This window comes from Caretta caretta, chromosome 4 (genome assembly GCF_965140235.1).
Source record: "Caretta caretta isolate rCarCar2 chromosome 4, rCarCar1.hap1, whole genome shotgun sequence".
NCBI classification, from domain to species: domain Eukaryota; kingdom Metazoa; phylum Chordata; order Testudines; family Cheloniidae; genus Caretta; species Caretta caretta.
The window spans coordinates 69,024,262-69,046,002 of NC_134209.1; the positions used below are offsets into that span (position 1 = coordinate 69,024,262).

Sequence of the window (21,741 nt, forward strand, 5' to 3'; positions counted from 1 at the left end):
AAGCCTGTTCAAGGCAAATGTGCGTCTCAGTATGCAGTCCAACTCTACCCCCTACACAACCCAATGTAGAGTTTATCATTTTCTCCCAATATTACAAATATTTAACTTTAGTGCTACATGGCAAAGAAACAAAACCACATGTTAAGGCTAATTCCCCACTCTGGCACTTCGAGTGCAGAAGGTGGGGGCCCGCAAGGATTCTAAAAATTAATACTGGCCACTCCAGGCCTGTATTAAACACCCAAGGTTAGAGCCTTTTTCTGACCTTGGATTGGTAGATGCTGCCACCACCCAAGTGCAGCACCCCTTTGAGAGCCCAGGAAGGCACACTTGAGAATTCCTTCCTGTGGGGTACCCTCAAGCCCTTTCACACCCCCCTCCAGGGAAGAGCTAAGAAATAAAAAAAAAGGAAATCAGCTGTTGCCACCAGCTAATTAAACAACGTGCACAAACCTGTTGACACAAAAATCCAATTCCGTTCTGTAAAAAAGTAAATTTTATTAATAAAAAAAGAAAAACTACATCTGGAAACTCAGGGTATTGCTAGATTTTAAAAGAGCAACTACAAGGATTAAGCACCAAGAATAGCTTTCTTGAGGTCCAGCTTAAAGGTTACAAGCAAAACAAAAGCACCTGGGGTTAGCACAGAGGAATCCACAGCCATTACGAAATAAAAGGGATAAACCTAATCTTCTCTTCCTAGACATTTCCTGATCTACTTACATGTCTGCGGTTTTAAATTAGTCGTTTCTAGGTAGGATATTGATGATTTTTCATACCTGGCCCAAGCATCTTACAGCATGGCTGCTGCCCTGTCCACCTCTCCCCGGGAGAACAGCAAAAGACAGACAAAAGAGGAGTCTTTTTTCAATTTTAAAAAGATTGAGCCTTCCCATTGGCTCTTTTGGACAGCTGCCCCACTCACTTCCTTTTACCTATGCATAGCAGTGAGACTTTTTAACCCTTTACAGGTAGAGGAATTAAAGAACAGCTACTAAGAGGGATTTTATAGCTGCTGGCTGGCCGGCTGGGTGTCCATAAAAGGGAGCTACCCCCACCCCCTTCATTTATCACACCACAAAAAGGGGAGAGTAAAGAAAATACATCAGGTGGTCCTGATGCTATAGCACCAGAAACATATAGGGCCCAATCTTACAGCCTTTCACAGGCTAAAGTCCCACTACACTCTAGTGGAAGTTTTGTCTGGCTTAAAATAAGTTTACCTGGATCCTGCAATTGTTAAATAATTTCAATAGCTTGCTACATGCAAGAGAGCAGTACATGGGGAAGAGATGGAATGGTCTAGTGTATAGGATATGGGCCTGGCAGTCAGGGTTCTATTCCCAGCTCTGCCACTGGACTGTTGTGTGACTTCACTGTTCTGTACCTGTTCCCCCTCCCACGCTTAACCTGTCTTGTCTATTTAAATTGAAAGCTTTTCAAAGAAGGGACTGTGCCTAGCACAACGGGCATCAGTTGAGGCCTTTAGGCATTATTGTAATACAATTAATGCCTGTGATGGGACCACACTCCTGAATGGTAATTCAAACAAACAGAAATGGAGAGAGGACATTTTAACACCAGTGACCATCTCACTAGGAAGCATTAGAACTCCAAAGATGCTATTTCAAATACCTCTCTAAAATATTAACTCACCCATGTTTGTAATCAAAGGCTCTGGTTTCATTCATAACGGTTTGTCCATTTTCAAGTTCCTTGATTTGCCTCTGGATTTCATAGTCTGACAAAAAAAATTTCAGCTGAGTTACACTGCACCCACTGCATTTTTATACCGCCCATTACTGCATGCTTCACTGCCAGGCAGTAAATGGAAAGATTATTTGAACCTTACTGAAACCAAAAGCAATCTATTAGGGATGCAAAACTGACTCTCTCTGGCACTCTTGTGTACACATTTGGTTCCTGCGGGAGGGAGGGCTCGGGGGTTGGTCCCCCCCACATACACACACCACAGCCAGTTCCAGACACTCCAGACTTCAGCTAAACTGTACAGCCAAAGCAGTTTTCCCATCATCACATCAGGGGTTGAGTGGAAGCTCTCCATCAAATATCCCTGCATTTTTTCTTGGGAGATGTGTTGTTTCTCCTTTCCTGCCCATACCCATACCGCAGCTGCAAGCCCTTTGCGCGTCACACACACCAGACACCGTGCCCTGGGAAAGCAATCAACTTCATCTGAGGACACAGAGCTGCTGTATTGCTAACATCTATCAAAGCAGAACATGCTAAATACTGAATCATTCACTTTACTCTCCTTGAAGACAGAGGGTCACTTCACAATAAAACTGCCAGCCAATGTGGCTGACATACCTACGGTATCCTGTACTGAAACCTATTACATTTTGTGATACTTGGTTCTGTCACCTAGATGAAAAGTATCTACTGTAGTTCAATAAAGGAGCAAATAACATTTACCTATTGCTCTTGCCAGGAATCGTGCACTATTGATATTCTTCACTTCGGTCCTTACTCCGTAAGCTTCTCCAGGGTGATGAACAGATACATTGGCATCCACTCTCAGTTGACCCTCTGTAAAAGGAAACATCATCAGAGAAGATGACCTTGGCATATGTTAATAAGCAGCATGTTATGTACAGGATGTTTATACTGTAAAAGATCTGAGGTCAGGAAGAGATCAGCTGCCTTATAACAGCTTCCTATTTATGGTTCTATTTTAAATCTCCATCTTCAATCACTGAATTTTCTGAGAATACTACCTTTTGGAATGGAATGACATGATTCTTCTCAAAGACACCTGTACAGTGTAAGTGCACGGGCTTAAAACCATACTCCTTAAAAACATAGTCCTTAAAACCATACTCTAGGAGAGAGGTTATGTCCTGTAAAGGGAGGACAGAACTAAGGTAAATCACCTAAAAGACCAGCAATTAACAACAACAAAGCAGGCTGCAAGATTCCAGTTTTTATTTTTCTGCCCTGACAAAAGTGTGTGAAAACACCCCCTGAAATGACTACTTGATGGCTGTATGCTGCTCTACCATGGAGCACAAGACTTTAGCAGTCATGCTGGGTAGATTTATTGAAGCATCCTTGGAATTTAAAGCTGAAGGGCAAAATGTCAGAAACTTGTTTTTTTCCTCCCTCAACCAACTGTAATCTTCTTCTTCAACACATGAGATTTTGAATCCTTCCTTACTGACAAAAACATAACATATACAGGCAAACAGAAAGTTACACAGAGGGCAAACGTGCACTAAGGGAAGGGGTGGACTAGAATTCCCAGGAGAGCCTGTCTGACCATCTCACTGGTAATTCTGTTTTACCAGATTCCTCCAAAACATCCATCTATGCAGAGAATTTGTTGAGATAGTCAAATTAGGCATAAAGAAAAGAAAAACATAGGCATACATCTCTCACATGATAAGCCCATATCACTCTTGCTATATCAGAGGAAACCCATTCTCTACTCTTCCTCCTTATCTGAACTTAAAATTAATACGCTGTAAAATGAGGCAAATATTTGATATTTATACAACAGCACTAGTGAAGACAATGTAAATAGCCCAGCGTTAAATCTGTAGAGAGGTGTAAAGTCTTAGAGCCCATTCAGGATAGCCGATGTAAATTTGCAAAAGTGGACCTTGCCCATTCTGTAAAAGCTGAATGGATGTCATCTTGTAAATCTTCTCTGTATTGATGGAGACTCCTTGAGTAGGCAAATGAAGAAGAGAGGTACAGAAGGGACCCCAATATTCATTTTAAAGGAGACTTTTCATTAGGGGTGAGGAGAAGAGAACACTTGTAACAAAAGAAATATATGTCAATAGTATTCTTCTGTCCTCACTTTGCTGCTATCAAAGATGTGGGTTTGACTCTCTCACTGTTAGTCAGAAGAGAATGGGATTAACCAGGCATAAGTGAAAAGAGAATTGGGGCCTGTTTATTTTAAAAAAGGCTGTCTCCCTCACAGCCCAGCTTCATCTCCTATTTGATCATCTTGCAGTGAAGTCATGCTTTCAAGCAGTTTGTTGCAAAGCGATGAATGATGAATTCAGCATGTGTCTTCCCAGCACTTGCAAGTAGAAGGAAGATAAAATGTGAGGGAGCAAACCCTCACCTAAACACAAACAACACTAGTAAGAGAAAAGCATAGTAAAAAATACATCACTAAGCACACCTGAATAAAACAATTTTGTTTAAAATCTAATAATATTGGGGAAAAAATATTGCCAGCATGGCAGGTCTTTCTTTAAAGAATACGTGGGATACGTTGGTGTGACGCCAATGGAAGTCTCAGGGCCAAATTCAGCAATGAAAGATGATAGTAAGTTACTGTATATCATAAAGTCTGTATAAGTAGCAGAGTAACGTGCTGATTTGGCATTCAGAAGGTATGCAAAATGAGTGACCTCCACCGAATGCCCGAGTCCCCTCTAACACCGGTGTAAATCCACTGGAGTTACAATAGTGTAAAACTAGTGTAAGTGAAGACAATCAGCTTGTGAGGCAGTGGACGTGGAAGTTGCCTCAGAAAAAGCAGCTAGCAGGAGGGTACAAGATAAAGGTTCTGTTTATTACAGTAGTGCCCAGAAGCCTAAGTAAGGATCAATGTCCCCCTGCATAAATACATATGAAGGTACCTGCCCCAAAGAGCTTAATATCTAAGAACTACTAATTACCCATTATTTTAAATTAAACCTGAACCAGTCCCCAACATTCCCAGAGTCACAATCCACTCTGGGCTGAGCAGGCACAACTCTGACTGAACTCACTGGGAGTTGCACTTGCTTACCTCAGGGGCTGAAGGTGATGTTAAGTCACTGGTTCACTCCTGAACATCTGTTTTATGATCAATTTACACCCAAAATTTAACTTACACAATCAGCTGTGTCGGGAGCCTTCACTCTCAACTACTAATCACTGTTACAATGTTTCCCATCCACAGTTAAGTACATGCAAGATGAGCAGAGAAAGACAATACGTGAAAAATAACAAGAACACTGCGCTACTTCTTCCTGCCCTGGTCTATCATGTAAAATTGATGTATGAGGCAGTATAAAAATCCAAGTGCTGCAGAGGAAGCTGGGCCCATAAAGACACTTGAAGCATAGCTGACCTTATACAGACACGGAAAATTTTAAAAGGAAGCAGCATTAAGAAAATGCTAAATGTTAGGCAACAACAGAGCAAAATAACCAGAAGCTGTGAAACTACCCCTGCAAATGCAGAGAATTACAACTATCTGGAGGGAACATTGCCCTGCCCCCACCTTTACCTGCCATGATTGCCTGGCTGCTCCCAAGCGTTTGAAGAATAAGCTGAAGCTCTCTGACTGCTGCGGCTGCCTCTTCCCCAGAGCTCATATCAGGCTCCATGACAACCTCCATGAGGCCAACACCTACCAGAGAGAGAGAGAAACAAGATTCCCAGCAGTAGCTTTTGATCTTGACATATTAAAGTGCAATAAGCTAAACACATGAAAGCACTTGGGTTTGTTTGAGAAAACTGGGAAATCATGTTTTATTTAATAACTGTACAAATGGGGATATTTTTTGTTTTATTTCTAAGATTTAACTTAAAGGCATTTCCACACACTCCCCTCTTTGATGACATAGGGAACAGATGGAAAAAATATTTCCCTTTCTTCTGAGAGAGTTCCTAAGAACAGGCCACCTGATTTCCCAATTTCATTTTCTCATTACATTCAGGTAAATTAATGCAATCACAGTTTTCTTACAGCTTCCTAGAGTAAAGGTATTAGTCAACATTTGCAAGTGTGGGGCCTAAAGTTAGGCATCTAAAGCCATAGTTAGGCACATAGCTAAATGTTTCGATTTTCAGCAGTGATGAATACCTGCAGCCCTCAACTTCACTGGCAGCTGTGGATGCTCACCATCTCTGAAAGTCAGGCCAGGTATTTAGGCACCTAACTATGCATTTAGGTACATGGATTTGTTGGTTTGATTTATACAATAGATATTTTAGAGCTTTATGGAGAAAGTGATCGTTTTTATAAAAGCTAAAAATTAAAAGCCATTTCTGACTCAAGCACTGGCATCCCACTCTGCCGTCTGTGCATGTTCTGCCACGTTGCTTCATTCAGAGTCTTCACTCTCTTTTTAAACAACACTTACAGCTGCAGGAGCATAAGTGGCTTCTCTGTCCCAGTGAATACCCCCTTGATATGTTAAAGGTCTTATTTGGAAGTTGGCTGGCAGACAGGTTTGAGAAACTGAGCCACTAGCCTTCTGACTGGCCAGTGCCACTATGTTATCAGCAAACAGGCCAGAAAAGATGAACATTAGCCAGATATGGAATTTTTTTTACATTTAAGTCAAATTTTAAAATATTTATTGAAAGCAACAAACCAGATTCCACCCCCCATCCCCCAATTAGTTTTAAATATTCAGTCCATACATAGAAAGACTGCGGGGGATAAGAAAGTGATCCAAGCCTACCAGCCCTGTTCAAGTCAATGAGAGTCTGGCTCCTTGTGTCATCGTGAAGACTCTTCCCGCTGTCTTGTTCCAGCTGGATCTGCTTGATCCTCACAGTCCTGGTTACCATCTGGTTCTTTTTTCCCCCTACACAGAGGCTGTATGAAAGACTCCCATTCACAGCAACGGGAAGTCTCTGCTGAGTGATTTGATAGCCAGCCTGCATACAGAATCAGGTCTGTGTTCAGAATTGTCGTTTTACATGAACAATAATTTTAATTCTTGTCCCAAGGTAGATTGGCCCCACTTGGGCCCAGCCCCTTCAGCCAGGCCCCTTGTCCCCACATGCCAGCCCCCACCCACCCCCCAGTAGCTGGGACTGTCACTCCTACTCTGGCCAGAGCTCTATTGCTGTTGGTGAAAAATCAGAAAAACTAGAAAAGCCTGATTTCCACTAAAATTGCCATTTGGTCACTCAGGATACAGGGAGGAGGCAATGACCCCTCACACAGAGGCCTGTGACAAGGGAACAGTCAGTCTAGACACAGGGGTGAGGTCTAGCCAGGGCCCCCCTCATCCCTGTCCCTCGCTCTGGCTGGGCCCCTTGCTCTCCTGCACTGGTCAGAACCCTACTGATTTTGGTGAAAATCGAAAAACTGCAGAAGCCTAGTTTTAGTGGAAAATCAGCCTTTTCTGATTTTCACCAAAATCAACAGTGTTTGGACCTGACTAGCAGGGGAGAGAGGCCCAGCTGGAGAGGAGGGGAAAGGGCCAAGCTGGGTGTACAACTTGGCCTACATAAGCAGTGAAGTGTGCAACCTTCTAGTTGTAAATACGCTTGGTAGTATAGTATTAGAGTTTTAATCAATAAACATCAATTTCACTGTATGCACACGAACTGAGAAAAAAATATTTCTACCAACGATAGTCAACATTTCAGATAGGCAAAGAAAGAAAAATGCTGCTGGAGAACTTATTGGAGTTTGATTTCAGGATATTTACTTTGTATATTTTGACATGTGATGTTGTCAATTTGTATTTTTAACAGCTATAAAGCTTTAGCTTTTGGAATCTCAACGTCTAGTCATTAAATATCTATTCTCTGATACCCACATAATTTCATGCAGCCATGAAAATGTAAACCGATAAAAACAAAACAAATGCTGAAAAATAAACATTGATATTATCCATTAAAACTATAAAAAAAATTGAATTCTGCCAAACCTAGTTTTAAGCACTATAATAAAAACGAGACAATTGACTCCATTCTATAGGCTCAATATAATCTATGCATATAGCTTTTCCTGCCTCCCCCAGCTTCTCATTAAGTGATTTTTTTTTTAAAGCCTCAAATGGCATGGGACAATAAACAACAAGAATCCCATTTCCCATCCGAAGCCCCATTTTCAGGAATAACAATAATCCCATTGTCAAACGACCCTAAGAGCAGGATTTATTTTAGCTATTCCATTCAGCTCATTAGCTTAAACTCTGTATCTTATTATAGGGCTCCTGAGAAGACTGCCTTTTACGAAATGCAGGCTGGGCATTTTACAGTCAGTGCTCAACACTATAGACGCCAGCTGCTAGAAGATCCTGAATTCTGTGTGTTTAAAGCTAATAGAATGTGTCAGGTATCTTCTTGACCCAAATTTCCCTGCTTATTTAACTAGAAGATGCTGTACTATAAGCCATTAGGTAGTGGCAGAACACAGTGCCTATGTACTACACATGCTACCTGAAGATACATCTTCCCATTGCTCTCTCTTTCAAAACAGATGGACTAATTTTTACTCTGCTTCATTCTTTTCTGTTAGTTTTTTATTGGTGGAGTGATCACCACCAGGAAAGTCTGAACATTCTTTAATGTAGGAGCAGAACCACCTACAATCTAAAGGTGATTGGCAATTGAGTTTGTGATTTCTTTTTTCTTCTCTTCGTGATGCATAAAGCCAGTTTGAAAAGCTGGGCTTGGCTTCTTTTGTTTCTACTTTTTTCTCCTGCTTGTTTAGAATTTCAGCTCTTGTGAATGTACTGTTTTTATCAGGAAGATTTATCAATGATGACTGCAGAACTAGTAGTGTACTGACAACCAAAGTAACTATCTATCTAGGTATTTATACGTCCTCCATCCCTACAGCATGCAATGCCCAGATCCACACAGGTACGTAGGTGCTTAAGTCCCAGTTTTAGGCTCCATTGCAATCCACAAAACTCTTGTTCCACTGCTGCCTAACCCTCTAGATGCCTAAATTCACTTGGTACCTAAGTTCTTAGGGTAAAGTTACCTAGACACCTATGTTGCTGCCTCAGGGTATGCACAATGCTGCCTCCCTCTTAGGCATCTAGATGCCTATCTCCTGCCCAGTCCCAGAGCTATCCATGAACCTAGGGAAGACAGATGTTTGCCTGCCTACTTTGCCTGGAGGGCCCAATATGGGAGGTGTGCTCAGTGGCTGCCTACCAGATGAGGTCCCATTCAAAATCAAGCACCAACAGCACCCACCTTACAACTTTTAGCCCAACCGTTAGAGCACTCATCTGGGATGTGGGAAACCCAGGTTCAATTCCCCCGTCTGCCTGAGGGAGGAGAAAGGATTTGAACAGGGATCTCCTACCTCTCAAGAGAGTGCTCTAACCTCTGAGATATGGGATATTCTGGGGGGCTCCCTCAACCTCTCCTGTTGCAGCTGTTTCATTATGTATAAATAATTAAATAGTAATTGAAGCAGGGGAACTGGACCATAGGTCTCCCTCCTCCCACATGGGTGCCCTAATCACCAGGCTACAGAGTCAGTCTCACTGTTGCTCAGTATCTGGCCCAGAGACTCTTTAAGCATCACAACACCTAAGTTACTTTGTGAATCTGGGCTCAAGTACTTCACAAATATTAATGACTTTATCCTCAGAACACCCCTGCAAGAAAGGTAGGAAAGCATTATGCCCATTTCATAGATGGGGAACTGAGGCACAGAGATAACAACTTGCCCAAGGACAAACAGGACATTTCTAGCAGAGATGGAAATTGAACCCAGATCTCCTGAATCCCAGCTACGCATTAACCATAATATCATCTTTCTTCCAAGGACATCAAATGAGGGGGGAAATGGAATTTTATTTAAAAATTCTGTGTTTTATGTTTTTAAAAAATCTCAAATGCCTGAACAAACAGTTGGGAGAAAAAAATCTTTAATTAAAATTTCAACACCTCTACACATTGATCTATGGCCTGAAGAACACTCCCTCCCTAATTCTCTGGACCTCCAAGGACACCTCCAAGAAAAACTGGGAAAATAAGATTTGCTATTCCTGATTTTTCTTGGGTAACACACAAGCAGGACAAAGCATTCAAGTCTTCTTAATTCAAAAAAGCAAAGTGAACCAAATCCATTATTTTTCCCTTTACAGGCCACTTTTATGTTCAACAACATCCAGAACAAATATATGGAGGGAACGGCCATCTTTAAAGTTAGAACTGTGACTTTGTTAAAACAAAAATAAGGTCCTTGAGCTCTGCTGTACGTTGTCAAAAAGGTAAAACCAGACTCTCAACTAATTTCCATATTATTACTTCACTTTGTCAAGTGCAGTGAAGTACAACTCACTTCCAAAGACAGTTTATTCCAAATATGAAAGCAATCTACAGTATCCAAATCTATTACTGCACGTGGCAAAGGCACATTTATTAAGTTCATTCAAGATCCTGGCAAAGATTAGAAGGTTTGAAAAGCAAATGTGATATTTATAGGTCCTTAAATTTAATAGCAAAAACAAAAAACAAAGAAGAGATGCTATGATGTTTATATTATTGTAATGTGTGTTTGCTACACATTCATTTTAAAAGAAGGGCTATTATCAGACTGGTTTGCTTTTACCCTAACAGACAATTAGTGCTAATACTAGGAATGGAGAAAGTACAGGCCCAGCAGCTCCATCTCCCAATTCAATTACATAAAACCACTGGAATCGTGAGGCTAAGCAAGGAGTCAGCAATCAGGGCAATCATATTCAATCAGTGAACACCAGGGTATAGCTATCTATTCATCGGGCTTGACGCAGCATCCTGTTAGCTTGGGCAGAACACTGATTGAAAACATAAAAAGCATCTCTTTGCTACCCCCAGCCCTACTCCAGACTCATCCTTTTCTATAGCTATAGTAGAACCAACTTCATAATGCATACTTACAGGCAGATCTGCATAGAAATAGTGTTTTCTGTCAAACAAAGACTTCTTGTTTATCCTGCAGTTCAGTGCGAGGCCTGTCATCACCGCTGCTTCTACACATCTCCTGTTGAGAGCCTAAAGAAACATGACATACAATTTCACTCAGATATGCACTATATAACAAATGCTTCTCCCACATGCTGCCTTATACAGAGCGTATATTCAATTTTGCTTGCCTTCAGTAGGCATTATCTCTGTTTTCTTGCGTGGGTAGCTCATATTCATCATCAGTCTGGCAGCAGCTATAAATCTGCAAAGTTTTATATGGACAATAAAACCATCCAGTTGTTTTCGTTGTATGCTGCATGAGAAGCCACACAGTGTTTTGGATTGCTACTTTTGCAGACATAACCAGTACTCTTGACACCCCCAAACCTTCACAGGGTATGTCTACACAGCAAAGAAAAAACCCGCAGCTGACCTGTGCTCATGAGGCTCAGGCTGTTTCACTTCTGTGTAGACTTCCGGGCTCAAGCTGGAGCCTGGACTCTAGGCCCTGCAGGGTAGGAGGGTCATAAGAACGGCCATACTGGGTCGGACCAAAGGTCCATCTAGTCCAGTATCCTGTCTTCCAACAGTGGCTAATGCCAGGTGTCCCAGAGGGAACGAACAGGTAACCATCAAGTGATCCATCCACTGTCACTCATTCCCAGCTTCTGGCAAACAGAGGCTAGGGGCATCATCCCTGCCATCCTGGCTAATAGCCACTGATGGACCTGTGCTCCATGAATTTATCTAGTTCTTTTTTGAACCCTGTTATAGTCTTGGCCTTCACAATATCCTCTGGCAAAGAGTTCCACAGGTTGACTGTGTGTGGTATGAAGAAATAATTCCTTTTGTTTTAAACCTGCTGCCTATTAATTTAATTTGGTGGCCCCTAGTTCTTGTGTTATGAGAAAGTGTAAATAACACTTCCTTATTTACTTTCTCCACACCAATCATGATTTTATAAGACCTCTATCATATCCCCTTAGTCATCTCTCTTTTCCAAGATGAAAAGTCCCAGTCTGATTAATCTGTCTTCATATGGCAGCCATTCCATACCCCTAATAATTTTTGTTGCCCTTTTCTGAACCTTTTCCAATTCCAATATTTATTTATTTATTGTATATAAGTATTGATTGATTGATTGAGATGGGATGACCACATCAGCACACAGTATTCAAGATGTGGGCATACCATGGATTTATATAGAGGCAATATGATATTTTTCTCTTATTATCTATCCTTTTCTTAATGATTCCCAATATTCTGTTCGCTTTTTTGACTGCTGCTGCACATTGAGTGGATGTTTTCAGAGAACTATCCACAATGATGCCAAGATCTCTTTCTTGAGTGGTAACAGCTAATTTAGACTCCATCATTTTATATGTATAGTTGGGATTATGTTTTCCAATGTGCATTACTTTGCATTTATCAACATTGAATTTCATCTGCCATTTTGTTGCCCAGTCACCCAGTTTTGAGAAATCCTTTTGTAGCTCTTCGCAGTCTGCCTGGGACTTAACTATCATGAGTAGTTTTTTATCATCTGCAAATTTTGCCACCTCCCTGTTTACCCCTTTTTTCGAGATCATGTATGAATATGTTGAAAAGGACTGGTCCCATACAGACCCCTGGGGGACACCACTATTTACCTCTCTCCATTCTGAAAGCTGACCATTTATTCCTACCCTTTGTCTCCTATTTTTTAACCAGTTTACAATCTATGAAAGGATCACAAAAACACCGAGGAGTCCGGTGGCACCTTAAAGACTAACAGATTTATTTGGATTTCAGCTTTTATGGGTAAAAAAACCCCACTTCTTCAGATGCATGGAGTGAAAATTACAGATACTGGCATAAATATATCCCGGCACATGAAGAGAAGGCCAGTTCAGTCAGGGTGGATGTGATGATGATGATGATAATTGATGAGGAGGGGTCAATACCAAGAGAGGGGAAAATTGCTTATGTAGTGAGACAGCCACTCCCAGTCCCTATTCAAGGCCAAATTGATGGTGTTAAGTTTGCAAATGAATTGTAGCTCTGCAGTTTCTCTTTGAAGTCTGTTTTTGAAGTTTTTTTGTTAAAGAATGGCTACTTTTAAATCTGTTATTGAGTGTCCAGGGAGGTTGAAGTGTTCTCCTACTGGCTTCTGTATGTTACCATTTCTGATGTCTGATTTGTGTCTATTTATCCTTGTACATAGAGACTGTCCAGTTTGGCCAATGTACATGGCAGAGGGGCATTGCTGGCACAGATCACATTAAGAAAAGGAGTACTTGTGGCACCTTAGAGACTAACCAATTTATTTGAGCATGAGCTTTCGTGTATCATGTATCTGATGAAGTGAGCTGTAGCTCACAAAAGCTCACGCTCAAATAAATTGGTTAGTCTCTAAGGTGCCACAAGTACTCCTTTTCTTTTTGCGAATACAGACTAACACGGCTGTTACTCTGAAACATATCACATTAGTAGATGTACAGGTGAATGAGCCCCTGTTGGTGTGGCTGGGTCCTATTATGTTGTCACTAAAGTAGATATGGGGACAGAGAAGGCAACAGAGTTTGTTACAGGGATTGGTTCCTGAGTTAATGTTTCTGTGGTGTGGTGTGTAGTTGCTGGCGAGTATTTATTTCAGGTTGGGGGGCTGTCTGTAAGCGAGGATTGGCCTGCCTCCCAAGGCCCGTGAGAGTGGGGGATCGTTTTCCAGGATAGGTTGTAGATAGTTGAAGATGCGTTGGAGAGGTTTTAGCTGGGGGCCGTACATGATGGCCAGTGGTGTTCTGTTATTTTCCTTGTTGGGTAGGTGACTTCCGGGTACCCGTCTTGCTCTATCAATCTGTTTCCTCACTTCCCCAGGTAGGTGTTGTAGTTTTAAGAATGCCTGATAGAGATCTTGTAGGTGTTTGTCTGTCTGAGGGATTAGAGCAAATGTGGTAGTATCTTAGAGCTTGGCTGTAGACAATGGATCGTATGATGTGTCCTGGATGGAAGCTGGAGGCATGTAGGTAAGTATAGCAGTCAGTAGGTTTCCGGTATAGGGTGGTGTTTATGAGACCATCACTTATTAGCACTGTAATATCCAGAAAGTGGATCTCTTGTGTGGACTGGTGTAGTAGTAGGATTTTATGTTTGTATTTTATATAATTTAGAATGAAGGATAAAGAATAATAATGTAGCATGTATTAAATGTATTGGTGTATGATTTGATCATATCCTGCCAGCCACCCTTTTTGAATGGCCTAATGGGACATTGGTAGAGATACATCAGCCAGAATCTGTTTCTGGACTGATCTCAAGGCAGTAACACACCTTTGAGGGTCACCAATTTGTTGTAGGTTTAGCATTTTAAAATAAGTAAAAGAATGCCATAATTGTTTTCTTTTGCGTTGCAATTTGATGTTCCTGTTCAAAATGTTGTGTACATTAATTCTGTTGTGTGTGTGAATGAGGAATGTGTGTTAAGAGAGAAGTGTGAAGTCCATCGCTGAACCAGATGTTCTAGGGAGGAACTGGAGACAGATGCAAGTGCGCCAGGAGGCTGCAACACGTCCCTCTTGAAATCTCAGAGGAGGGCAGATTGATGACTCTAAAGATGAGACAGGCACCTATCACGGGGACAAGACAGCAGTGATCAAAACCAGCATGGGATAATGCCCTGAGGAACTTGATGAAAGAACAAGGATGAGAAGGACAATTTAAGAAAACGAGCACTTGTCAAACAACAATTGATTACAGCATGACGGTGCAAAACTCATTGGCTCCAATGAAGGAAAATCACTATATAAACAGAGTGCTTTGCCATGAAACTTTGGGTTTGTCCTGCCAAGGCTTCCCCAAAGCATCGTGTTGTGACCAACAGAACCCAGCTTTTCCCTACCCATGATCAACCTAGCTGGCCACTAGATTGATCTGGACTCTGGACTGGTAACTATAACATTGACTGGCAGGACAGTGTGTGTGTGGTGTGACTGAAAATGCATATGCTAATTGTTGTATCTTCAATAAACGTGGCGTATTGCCTTTTCCCCTGAAAAAGATCCCATGTGCTTCTTATAAGCATAACACTGGTCCAGGCTGAGGTTCATGGTGAAGTGGAAATTATTTAAATTCAGGTGGAATTCTTCAAGGGCCTCCTTTCCATTGGTCCACATGATGATGTCATCAATATAGCGTAACTAGAGGAGGGGAACTAGAGGACAAGAGCTGAGGAAGCATTGTTCTAAGTCAGCCATGAAAATGTTGGCATCCTGTGGGGCCATGTGGGTACCCATAGCAGTGCCACTGACTTGAAGGTATAAGTTGTACCCAAATCTGAAATGGTGTGGGTGAGGACAAAGTCACAAAGCTCAGCCACAAGGTGTGCTGTGGCCTCATCAGGGATACTGTTCCTGACAGCTTGTAGTCCATCCTCATGTGGAATATCTGTGTAAAGAGCTTCTGCATCCATGGTGGCCAGGATGGTGTTTTCAGGAAGATCACCAATGCATTGTAGTTTCCTCAGGAAGTCAGTGGTGTCTCAAAGATATCTGGGAGTGCTGGTAGCGTAGGGTCTGAGGAGAGGTCCTCAAGGAATCAATTCTGAAACACTTAGAGGAGAGGAAAGTGATCAGGAACAGTCAGCATGGATTCACCAAGGGCAAGTCACACCTGACTAATCTAATTGCCTTCTATGACGAGATAACTGGCTCTGTGGATGAGGGGAAAGCAGTGGATGTGTTGTTCCTTGACTTTAGCAAAGCTTTTGACAATGTCTCCCACAGTATTCTTGCCAGTAAGTTAAAGAAGTATGGGCTGGATGAATGGACTATAAGGTAGATAGAAAGTTGGCTAGATTGTCGAGCTCAACGGGTAGTGATCAATGGCTCCATGTCTAGTTGGCAGCCGGTATTAAGCGGAGTGCCCCAAGGGTCGGTCCTCGGGCCGGTTTTGTTCAATATCTTCATTAATGATCTGGAGGATGGTGTGGATTGCACCCTCAACAAGTTTGCAGATGACACTAAACTGGGAGGAGAGGTAGATACGCTGGAGGGTAGGGATAGGATACAGAGGACCCTAGACAAATTGGAGGATTGGGACAAAAGAAATCTGATGAGGTTCAATAAGGACAAGTGCAGAGTCCTGCACTTAGGACGGAAGAATCCCATGCACCGCTACAGACTAGGGACCGAATGGCTTGGCAGCAGTTCTGCAGAAAAGGACCTACGGGTTACAGTGGACGAGAAGCTGGATATGAGTCAACAGTGTGCCCTTGTTGCCAAGAAGGCCAATGGCATTTTGGGATGTACACATAGGGGCTTGCCAGCAGATCGAGGGACGTGATCATTCCCCTCTATTCGACATTGGTGAGGCCTCATCTGGAGTACTGTGTCCAATTTTGGGCCCCACACTACAAGAAGGATGTGGGAAAATTGGAAAACGTCCAGCGGAGGGCAACAAAAATGATTAGGGGACTGGAACACATGACTTATGAGGAGAGGCTGAGGGAACTGGGATTGTTTAGTCTGTGGAAGAGAAGAATGAGGGGGGATTTGATAGCTGCTTTCAACTACCTGAAAGGAGGTTCCAAAGAGGATGGATCTAGACTGTTCGCAGTGGTAGCTGATGACAGAACAAGGAGTAATGGTCTCAAGTTGCAGTGGGGGAGATTTAGGTTGGATATCAGGAAAAACTTTCACTAGGAGGGTGGTGAAACACTGGAATGCGTTACCTAGGGAGGTGGTGGAATCTCCTTCCTTAGATATTTTTAAGGTCAGGCTTGACAAAGCCCTGGCGGGGATGATTTAGTTGGGGATTGGTCCTGCTTTGAGCAGGGGGTTGGACTAGATGACCTCCTGAGGTTCCTTTCAACCCTGATAGTCTATGATTCTATGAGAGAGTCCAAATAGCCAGATAATGCTGCTTTAAGAGTGCCAATGCCTGAGATGGTGGGGCATCCAGGATTTCCAGGTTTATGAATCTTGGGTAGCAGATAGAATACCCCTGGTTGGGGCTCTAGGGGTGTATCTGTGTAGATTTGTTCCTGTGCTGCAGCAGGGAGTTTCTTGAGCAGATAGTTAGTTTCTTTTGGTACTCCTCAGTGGGATCAGGGGATAGTGGCCTGTAGAATGTGGTGTTGGAGACTTGCCTGGCAGCTTCCTGTTCATAATCCAACCTGTTCATGACGACTGCAGCACCTCCTTTGTCAGCCCCTATAATTATAATGTCAGAGTTGTCTCTGAGTCTGTGGATGGCGTTGCATTCTGTACAGCTGAGGTTATGGGGCAAGTGATGCTGTTTGTTCACAATTTCACCCTGTGCACATCTGCGGAAACACTATGTAGAAGTCCAGTCTGTCATTTCGACTGTCAGGAAGAGTCCACGCAGAATTCTTCTTCTTGTAGTGTTGGTAAGAGGGTTCATGCAGGTCAGTGCTCTGTTCAGTGGTGTGTTGAAAATATTCCTTGAGTTGGAGACAGCGAAAGTAGGCTTCCAGATCACCACAGAACGGTATCATGTGTGTGGGGGTGGTGGGACAGAAAGAGTCTCCTATATAGGATAGACTCTTCTGCCGGGCTAACTGTGTGGTTGAATAGATTAACAATATTGTTAGGTGAGTTAAGGGTACCACTGTTGTAGCCCCTTGTGGCATGTAGGAGTTTAGATAGAGGACCTTTCCTCTTATTCCATGACAGCTTACTTTGCTTAAGAGCCTTCGGTGAGGGACCACGTCAAAGGCTTTCTGAAAATCTAAGTACACTATATCCACTGGATCTCCCCTGTCCACATGCTTGTTGACCCCCTCAAAGAATTCTAGCAGATTGATGAGGCATGATTTCCCTTTACAAAAACCATGTTGACTCTTCCCCCAACAAATTATGTTCATCTATGTGTCTCACAATTTTGTTCTTTACTATAGTTTCAACCAGTTTTCCTAGTTCTGAAGTCAGGCTTTCCAGCCTGTAATTGCCGGGATCACCTGTGGAGCCTTTTTTAAAAATTGGCGTCACATTAGCTATCATCCAGTCATTTGGTATGTAAGCTGATTGAAATGATAGGTTACAGACTAATTAGTAGTTCTGCAATTTCACATTTGAGTTCCTTCAGAACTCAGAAGTCCAGCCCGAGCCTGGAAGTCTACACAGCAATGAAACAGCCCCACAGCCTGAGCCCCAAGAGCCCGGGTCAGCCACGGTTTGTTTTGTTTTTGCTGTGTAGACATACCCAAAGAGTTAGAGGCAAATCAGAGCAACTGATGACAGAGGTATTTGCCAATAGATTTTTGATATCTCATACTGAGTACAACACAGGGGATCTGAGTCAGAGACCAGGGTCCTGTTTCAGCCAAGCACTTAAAAATATGCTTAATCCCACTGACTTCAATAGGATTTATGAGCAGATTTAAATGGTTTGCTGAATAGGAATGAATTTACTCATATGTATAGATGCCTTGCTGATTCAAGATCAGGGTGTAGTCAATTGATTACAACCCTACTGTTTATTACATAGATATTAGCATACAACAGAAGGTGGGGTGGAATGGGGAATACACAGATGTCTGCACATGTGGATATTCAGAAACCATTTTTAGACATTTCTTTCAGAGTTTCCTCCATGCAGACCTCAATCCTAAGAGATGCTGAATGACATCAACTCCCAACAAAGATCAGACGTAAGTGAAATCAGACATCAGTGAATTAGGGCTTCTTTCTCTCCCACTGGAAGCAGTCTATTTATTATTGCAGCATTCTACCTTCCAGCAGCTTCAGAATAGAACAGAGAAAATTGTTTGGTGAAGGCAGTTTTAAGTGTGTTAAATTGTGTATCCTGGACTTTTTCTTTGGAGTATATTCTGTGGTATCAGAAGGACAGGCTATAGATAACCGACTTTTTGGTGCGGTTTACTGGATCTGTGAAGGCAGGTGTGGTGATACGTGCGTTTCTTGTATAAAGTTATCTGTACGGTTCCGTTGTTGAAGCTGATTGTGGTGTCCAGGAAGTTGATGCTCATGCTGGAGTGTTTTAGGCACAGTTTGATGGATGGATGCAGTGGTGGTTGTTGAAGTTGGGGTGGAAATCTATGAGGGAGTTTAGGTCATCTGTCCAGAGGATGAAAATATCATCAACGTATCTCAGGTATATCGTTTCTGTGAAAAGAACAAGAGTACTTGTGGCACCTTAGAGATTAACAAATTTATTAGAGCATAAGCTTTCGTGGGCTACACAGCTGTTACTCTGAAACCTGTCATTGTTCCCATGGTGCATTTGTTCAGAAATTCCTCCTCCAGGTGGCCCATGAAAAGTTTGGCATATTGGGGAGCCATCCTATTCCCATGGCTTGGGACAAAGTGCATGTTGAATGTAAAATTGTTATGGGTGAGGATGAAATGGATGAGTTTGGTGATGTGTTTGGAGTAGATATCTGAGGGTTGTCCATTATCTTGTAGGTATATGAGGCAGGCAGCGATGCTGTCATTGAGAGGGATTTTGGTGTTAATAAGGAGGTGACACCCATGATGGCAAGGATAGTGTTCTGAGGGAGGTTGTTAATGTTGTGAAGTTTCTGGAGCAAATCAGTTGTGTCCTGGAGGAAGCTGGCCATTTTTGTGGTGAGTGGTTTGAGGATGGTTTCTGAGTTCTGATATTCCTTCAGTAAAAGTGCCAAGGCCAGATATGATAGGTCTGCTTGGGTTCCCTTGTTTATACATCTTGGGAATCTTGTGGAAGATCCCTGGGATAGGTTCATGGGAGATGAGGTTATAGTATTTCTCTTGTTGTTGTTTGGGGAAGGATCTGATATCCTTAAATCCTGGTGCATTATGGTGCGGGGTCTTCTTTGAGTTCTCTGTAATAAATGCTGTCAGAAAGTTGTCAATTGTCCTTATTGACATAGTCATCACAGTTGAGAATTATGATGGCACCCCCTTTGTCCACTGGTTTAATCACTATCTGGTGGTTGGATTTCATGGATTGTATAGCTGTTCTCTCAGCGGTGGAGAGATTCTGGTGTGAGTGATGTTTATTCAAGATTTCACAGTCAATATTTTTCCTGAAGCCATCAATGTAATGATCAAGAGTGTGGGTTCATCCACTGTGGGGTGTCCAGTCAGATAATTCTTTTTTCTGATGCCTGTCAGTGGGGACGTGGTAGTTGTGGGTGATGTCATCATTGCTGTGAAAGAATTCTTGAGGTGGAGTTGGCAAAAGAATTCTTCTAGTTCTCGACATGTTAGTATGGTATCAGGTTCAGAGGTGGGGCTGAAGTTCAGTCCCTTGGAGAGTAGAGAGAATTCAGCTCTGGTAAGGGGCACTCTTGATAAACTGATGATGTCATGGTTTTGTGTAGTATCCATGTGGTGGGTTCTGGTGCCCTGGCTTATCCTGGAGGTGAAGTTCTGTGGTTTGTGGAGTTGTTGTAGTCTGTTATACTTTTGTTTTTGTACTGGAGGACTGTCATCAGGGGTTTTGTTAATTTGTTTGCCTGCCTGTTTTAATAGTTGTTTTGGGTTTCTTGTATGATATCCAGGTACTTGATGGGGACCACATCCAGAAATAAATCTTTCCCCAAACCCCTCTTCTGGCCTTCAAACAACTCCCTACCCTCATCAACAGCAAGCTCCCCACAGACCAGAACACGCCAACTTGAAGCGGCACCGGAGCCTGACAGAACAACAGCTCCAAAACCCGCAGACGTATCTCCACTGCTGTAATGATCAATACTCCCCCCCTCCAACACATTTTTCAAGATCCATGGGTCCTACACATGCTACACATGGGTCTACACATACTTATCACAAATGTGGGTGTACCTCATCCAGTGCACTAAATGTCCCAGACAATCACTATGATCTTGAATGAATCACACAGAAAAATGATAAGACAAAAACACCACATAACCCGTGGGCAAATGCTTTTTCACAAAGTCTGACCTCTCAGTCCTCATCCTCAAAAGAAACTTGCAGAAGACTATCAAAAGACAAGCCTGAAGGTTAAATGCATGTCTTTTCTAGACAGTAAAAATCACGGTCCTAATAAAGACACTGGATTTATGGCTTATTATAACAACCCGTAACCCACTAACTCGCCTTCCCCACATACACACACCCCACTCCCCTTTTGTCCTATAACTGCCAGGGTGTTAACAGGACCACTTTACCTTCCATGGCCCCTTAGAATGTGCGTTAACTACTTATGCTAAACCTTGTGTTTAGCTCTGACATTCTGAGTACCTTTCCCAGACCGGAAGAAGAGATCTGTGTAGCTCAAAAGTTTGTCTCTTTCACCAACAGAAGTTGGTCCAATAACGATATTACCTCCCCCACCTTCTCTCTCTCTTAAGTTGTTTTAAGATAAAGTTCTATTTTTTAAAATTTGGTCAGGTTAATTTAATAATTGATTTAACTAACTCAAATCAACCAATCTTAATATAATTTTGAAGTGCTTACATTTTCAGTGCTTTCAAATAAGTACAGTATTGTCTCCATCCTACTCTGCATCATGAAGCTGTCAAGATGGCAACTTCTAGTAGGATTGTTAAAGAGACAGTGTCAAGATAAAATCATTTAAGTACACCTCTACCCCGATATAATGTGGTCCTCGGGAGCCAAAAAAATCTTACCGCATTATAGGTGAAACCATGTTATATCGAACTTGCTTTGGCCTCAAGCATTTCTGTTATTAATAGTCACTTCCAGCCCCGACTGACCCCTCAGAACCCCAATCCATCCAACCCCCCCGCTCCTTGTCCCCTGACTACCCCCTCCAGAGACCCCCCCCATGCCTAATCACCCCCAGGACCCCACCCCCTACCCAACCTCCCTGCTTCCTGTCCCCTGACTGCCCCAACCCCTATCCACACCCCCACCCCCTGACAGGCCCCCCCCCGGGACTCCCACACCCTATCCAATGCCCCCGTTCCCCGTCCCGACCGCCCCGCCCCCAGAACCTCTGAACCATCCAACCCCCCCCCGCTCCCTGTCCGCCCCCCTCCCCGCCCCCCGAGACCCTCTGCCCCGTATCCAACCCCTCGGCCCCAGCCCGGCACCCTTAACACGCCGCTCAGAGCAGCATGTCGGAGTCAGACATGCAGCCCCGCCGATCCGCCGGAGCGCGCAGCCCCGCCGATCCGCCGGA

At 42.9% G+C, this 21,741-nt stretch overlaps 1 protein-coding gene across 2 annotated transcripts in view; it reads right to left on the bottom strand.

Moving 5' to 3' along the window:
• GATB (glutamyl-tRNA amidotransferase subunit B) overlaps positions 1-21,741 on the bottom strand; it is a 65,378-nt gene that overhangs the window by 18,749 nt on the left and 24,888 nt on the right. For both annotated transcript variants that reach the window (XM_048847375.2, XM_048847374.2), the window contains exons 3-7: positions 10,606-10,719; positions 6,441-6,639; positions 5,258-5,380; positions 2,437-2,550; positions 1,657-1,741 (exon numbers count right to left, since the gene is read on the bottom strand). In XM_048847375.2, the coding sequence (XP_048703332.2) occupies positions 1,657-1,741; positions 2,437-2,550; positions 5,258-5,380; positions 6,441-6,639; positions 10,606-10,719 (635 nt within the window). The remainder of the gene's footprint in view (positions 1-1,656; positions 1,742-2,436; positions 2,551-5,257; positions 5,381-6,440; positions 6,640-10,605; positions 10,720-21,741) is intronic.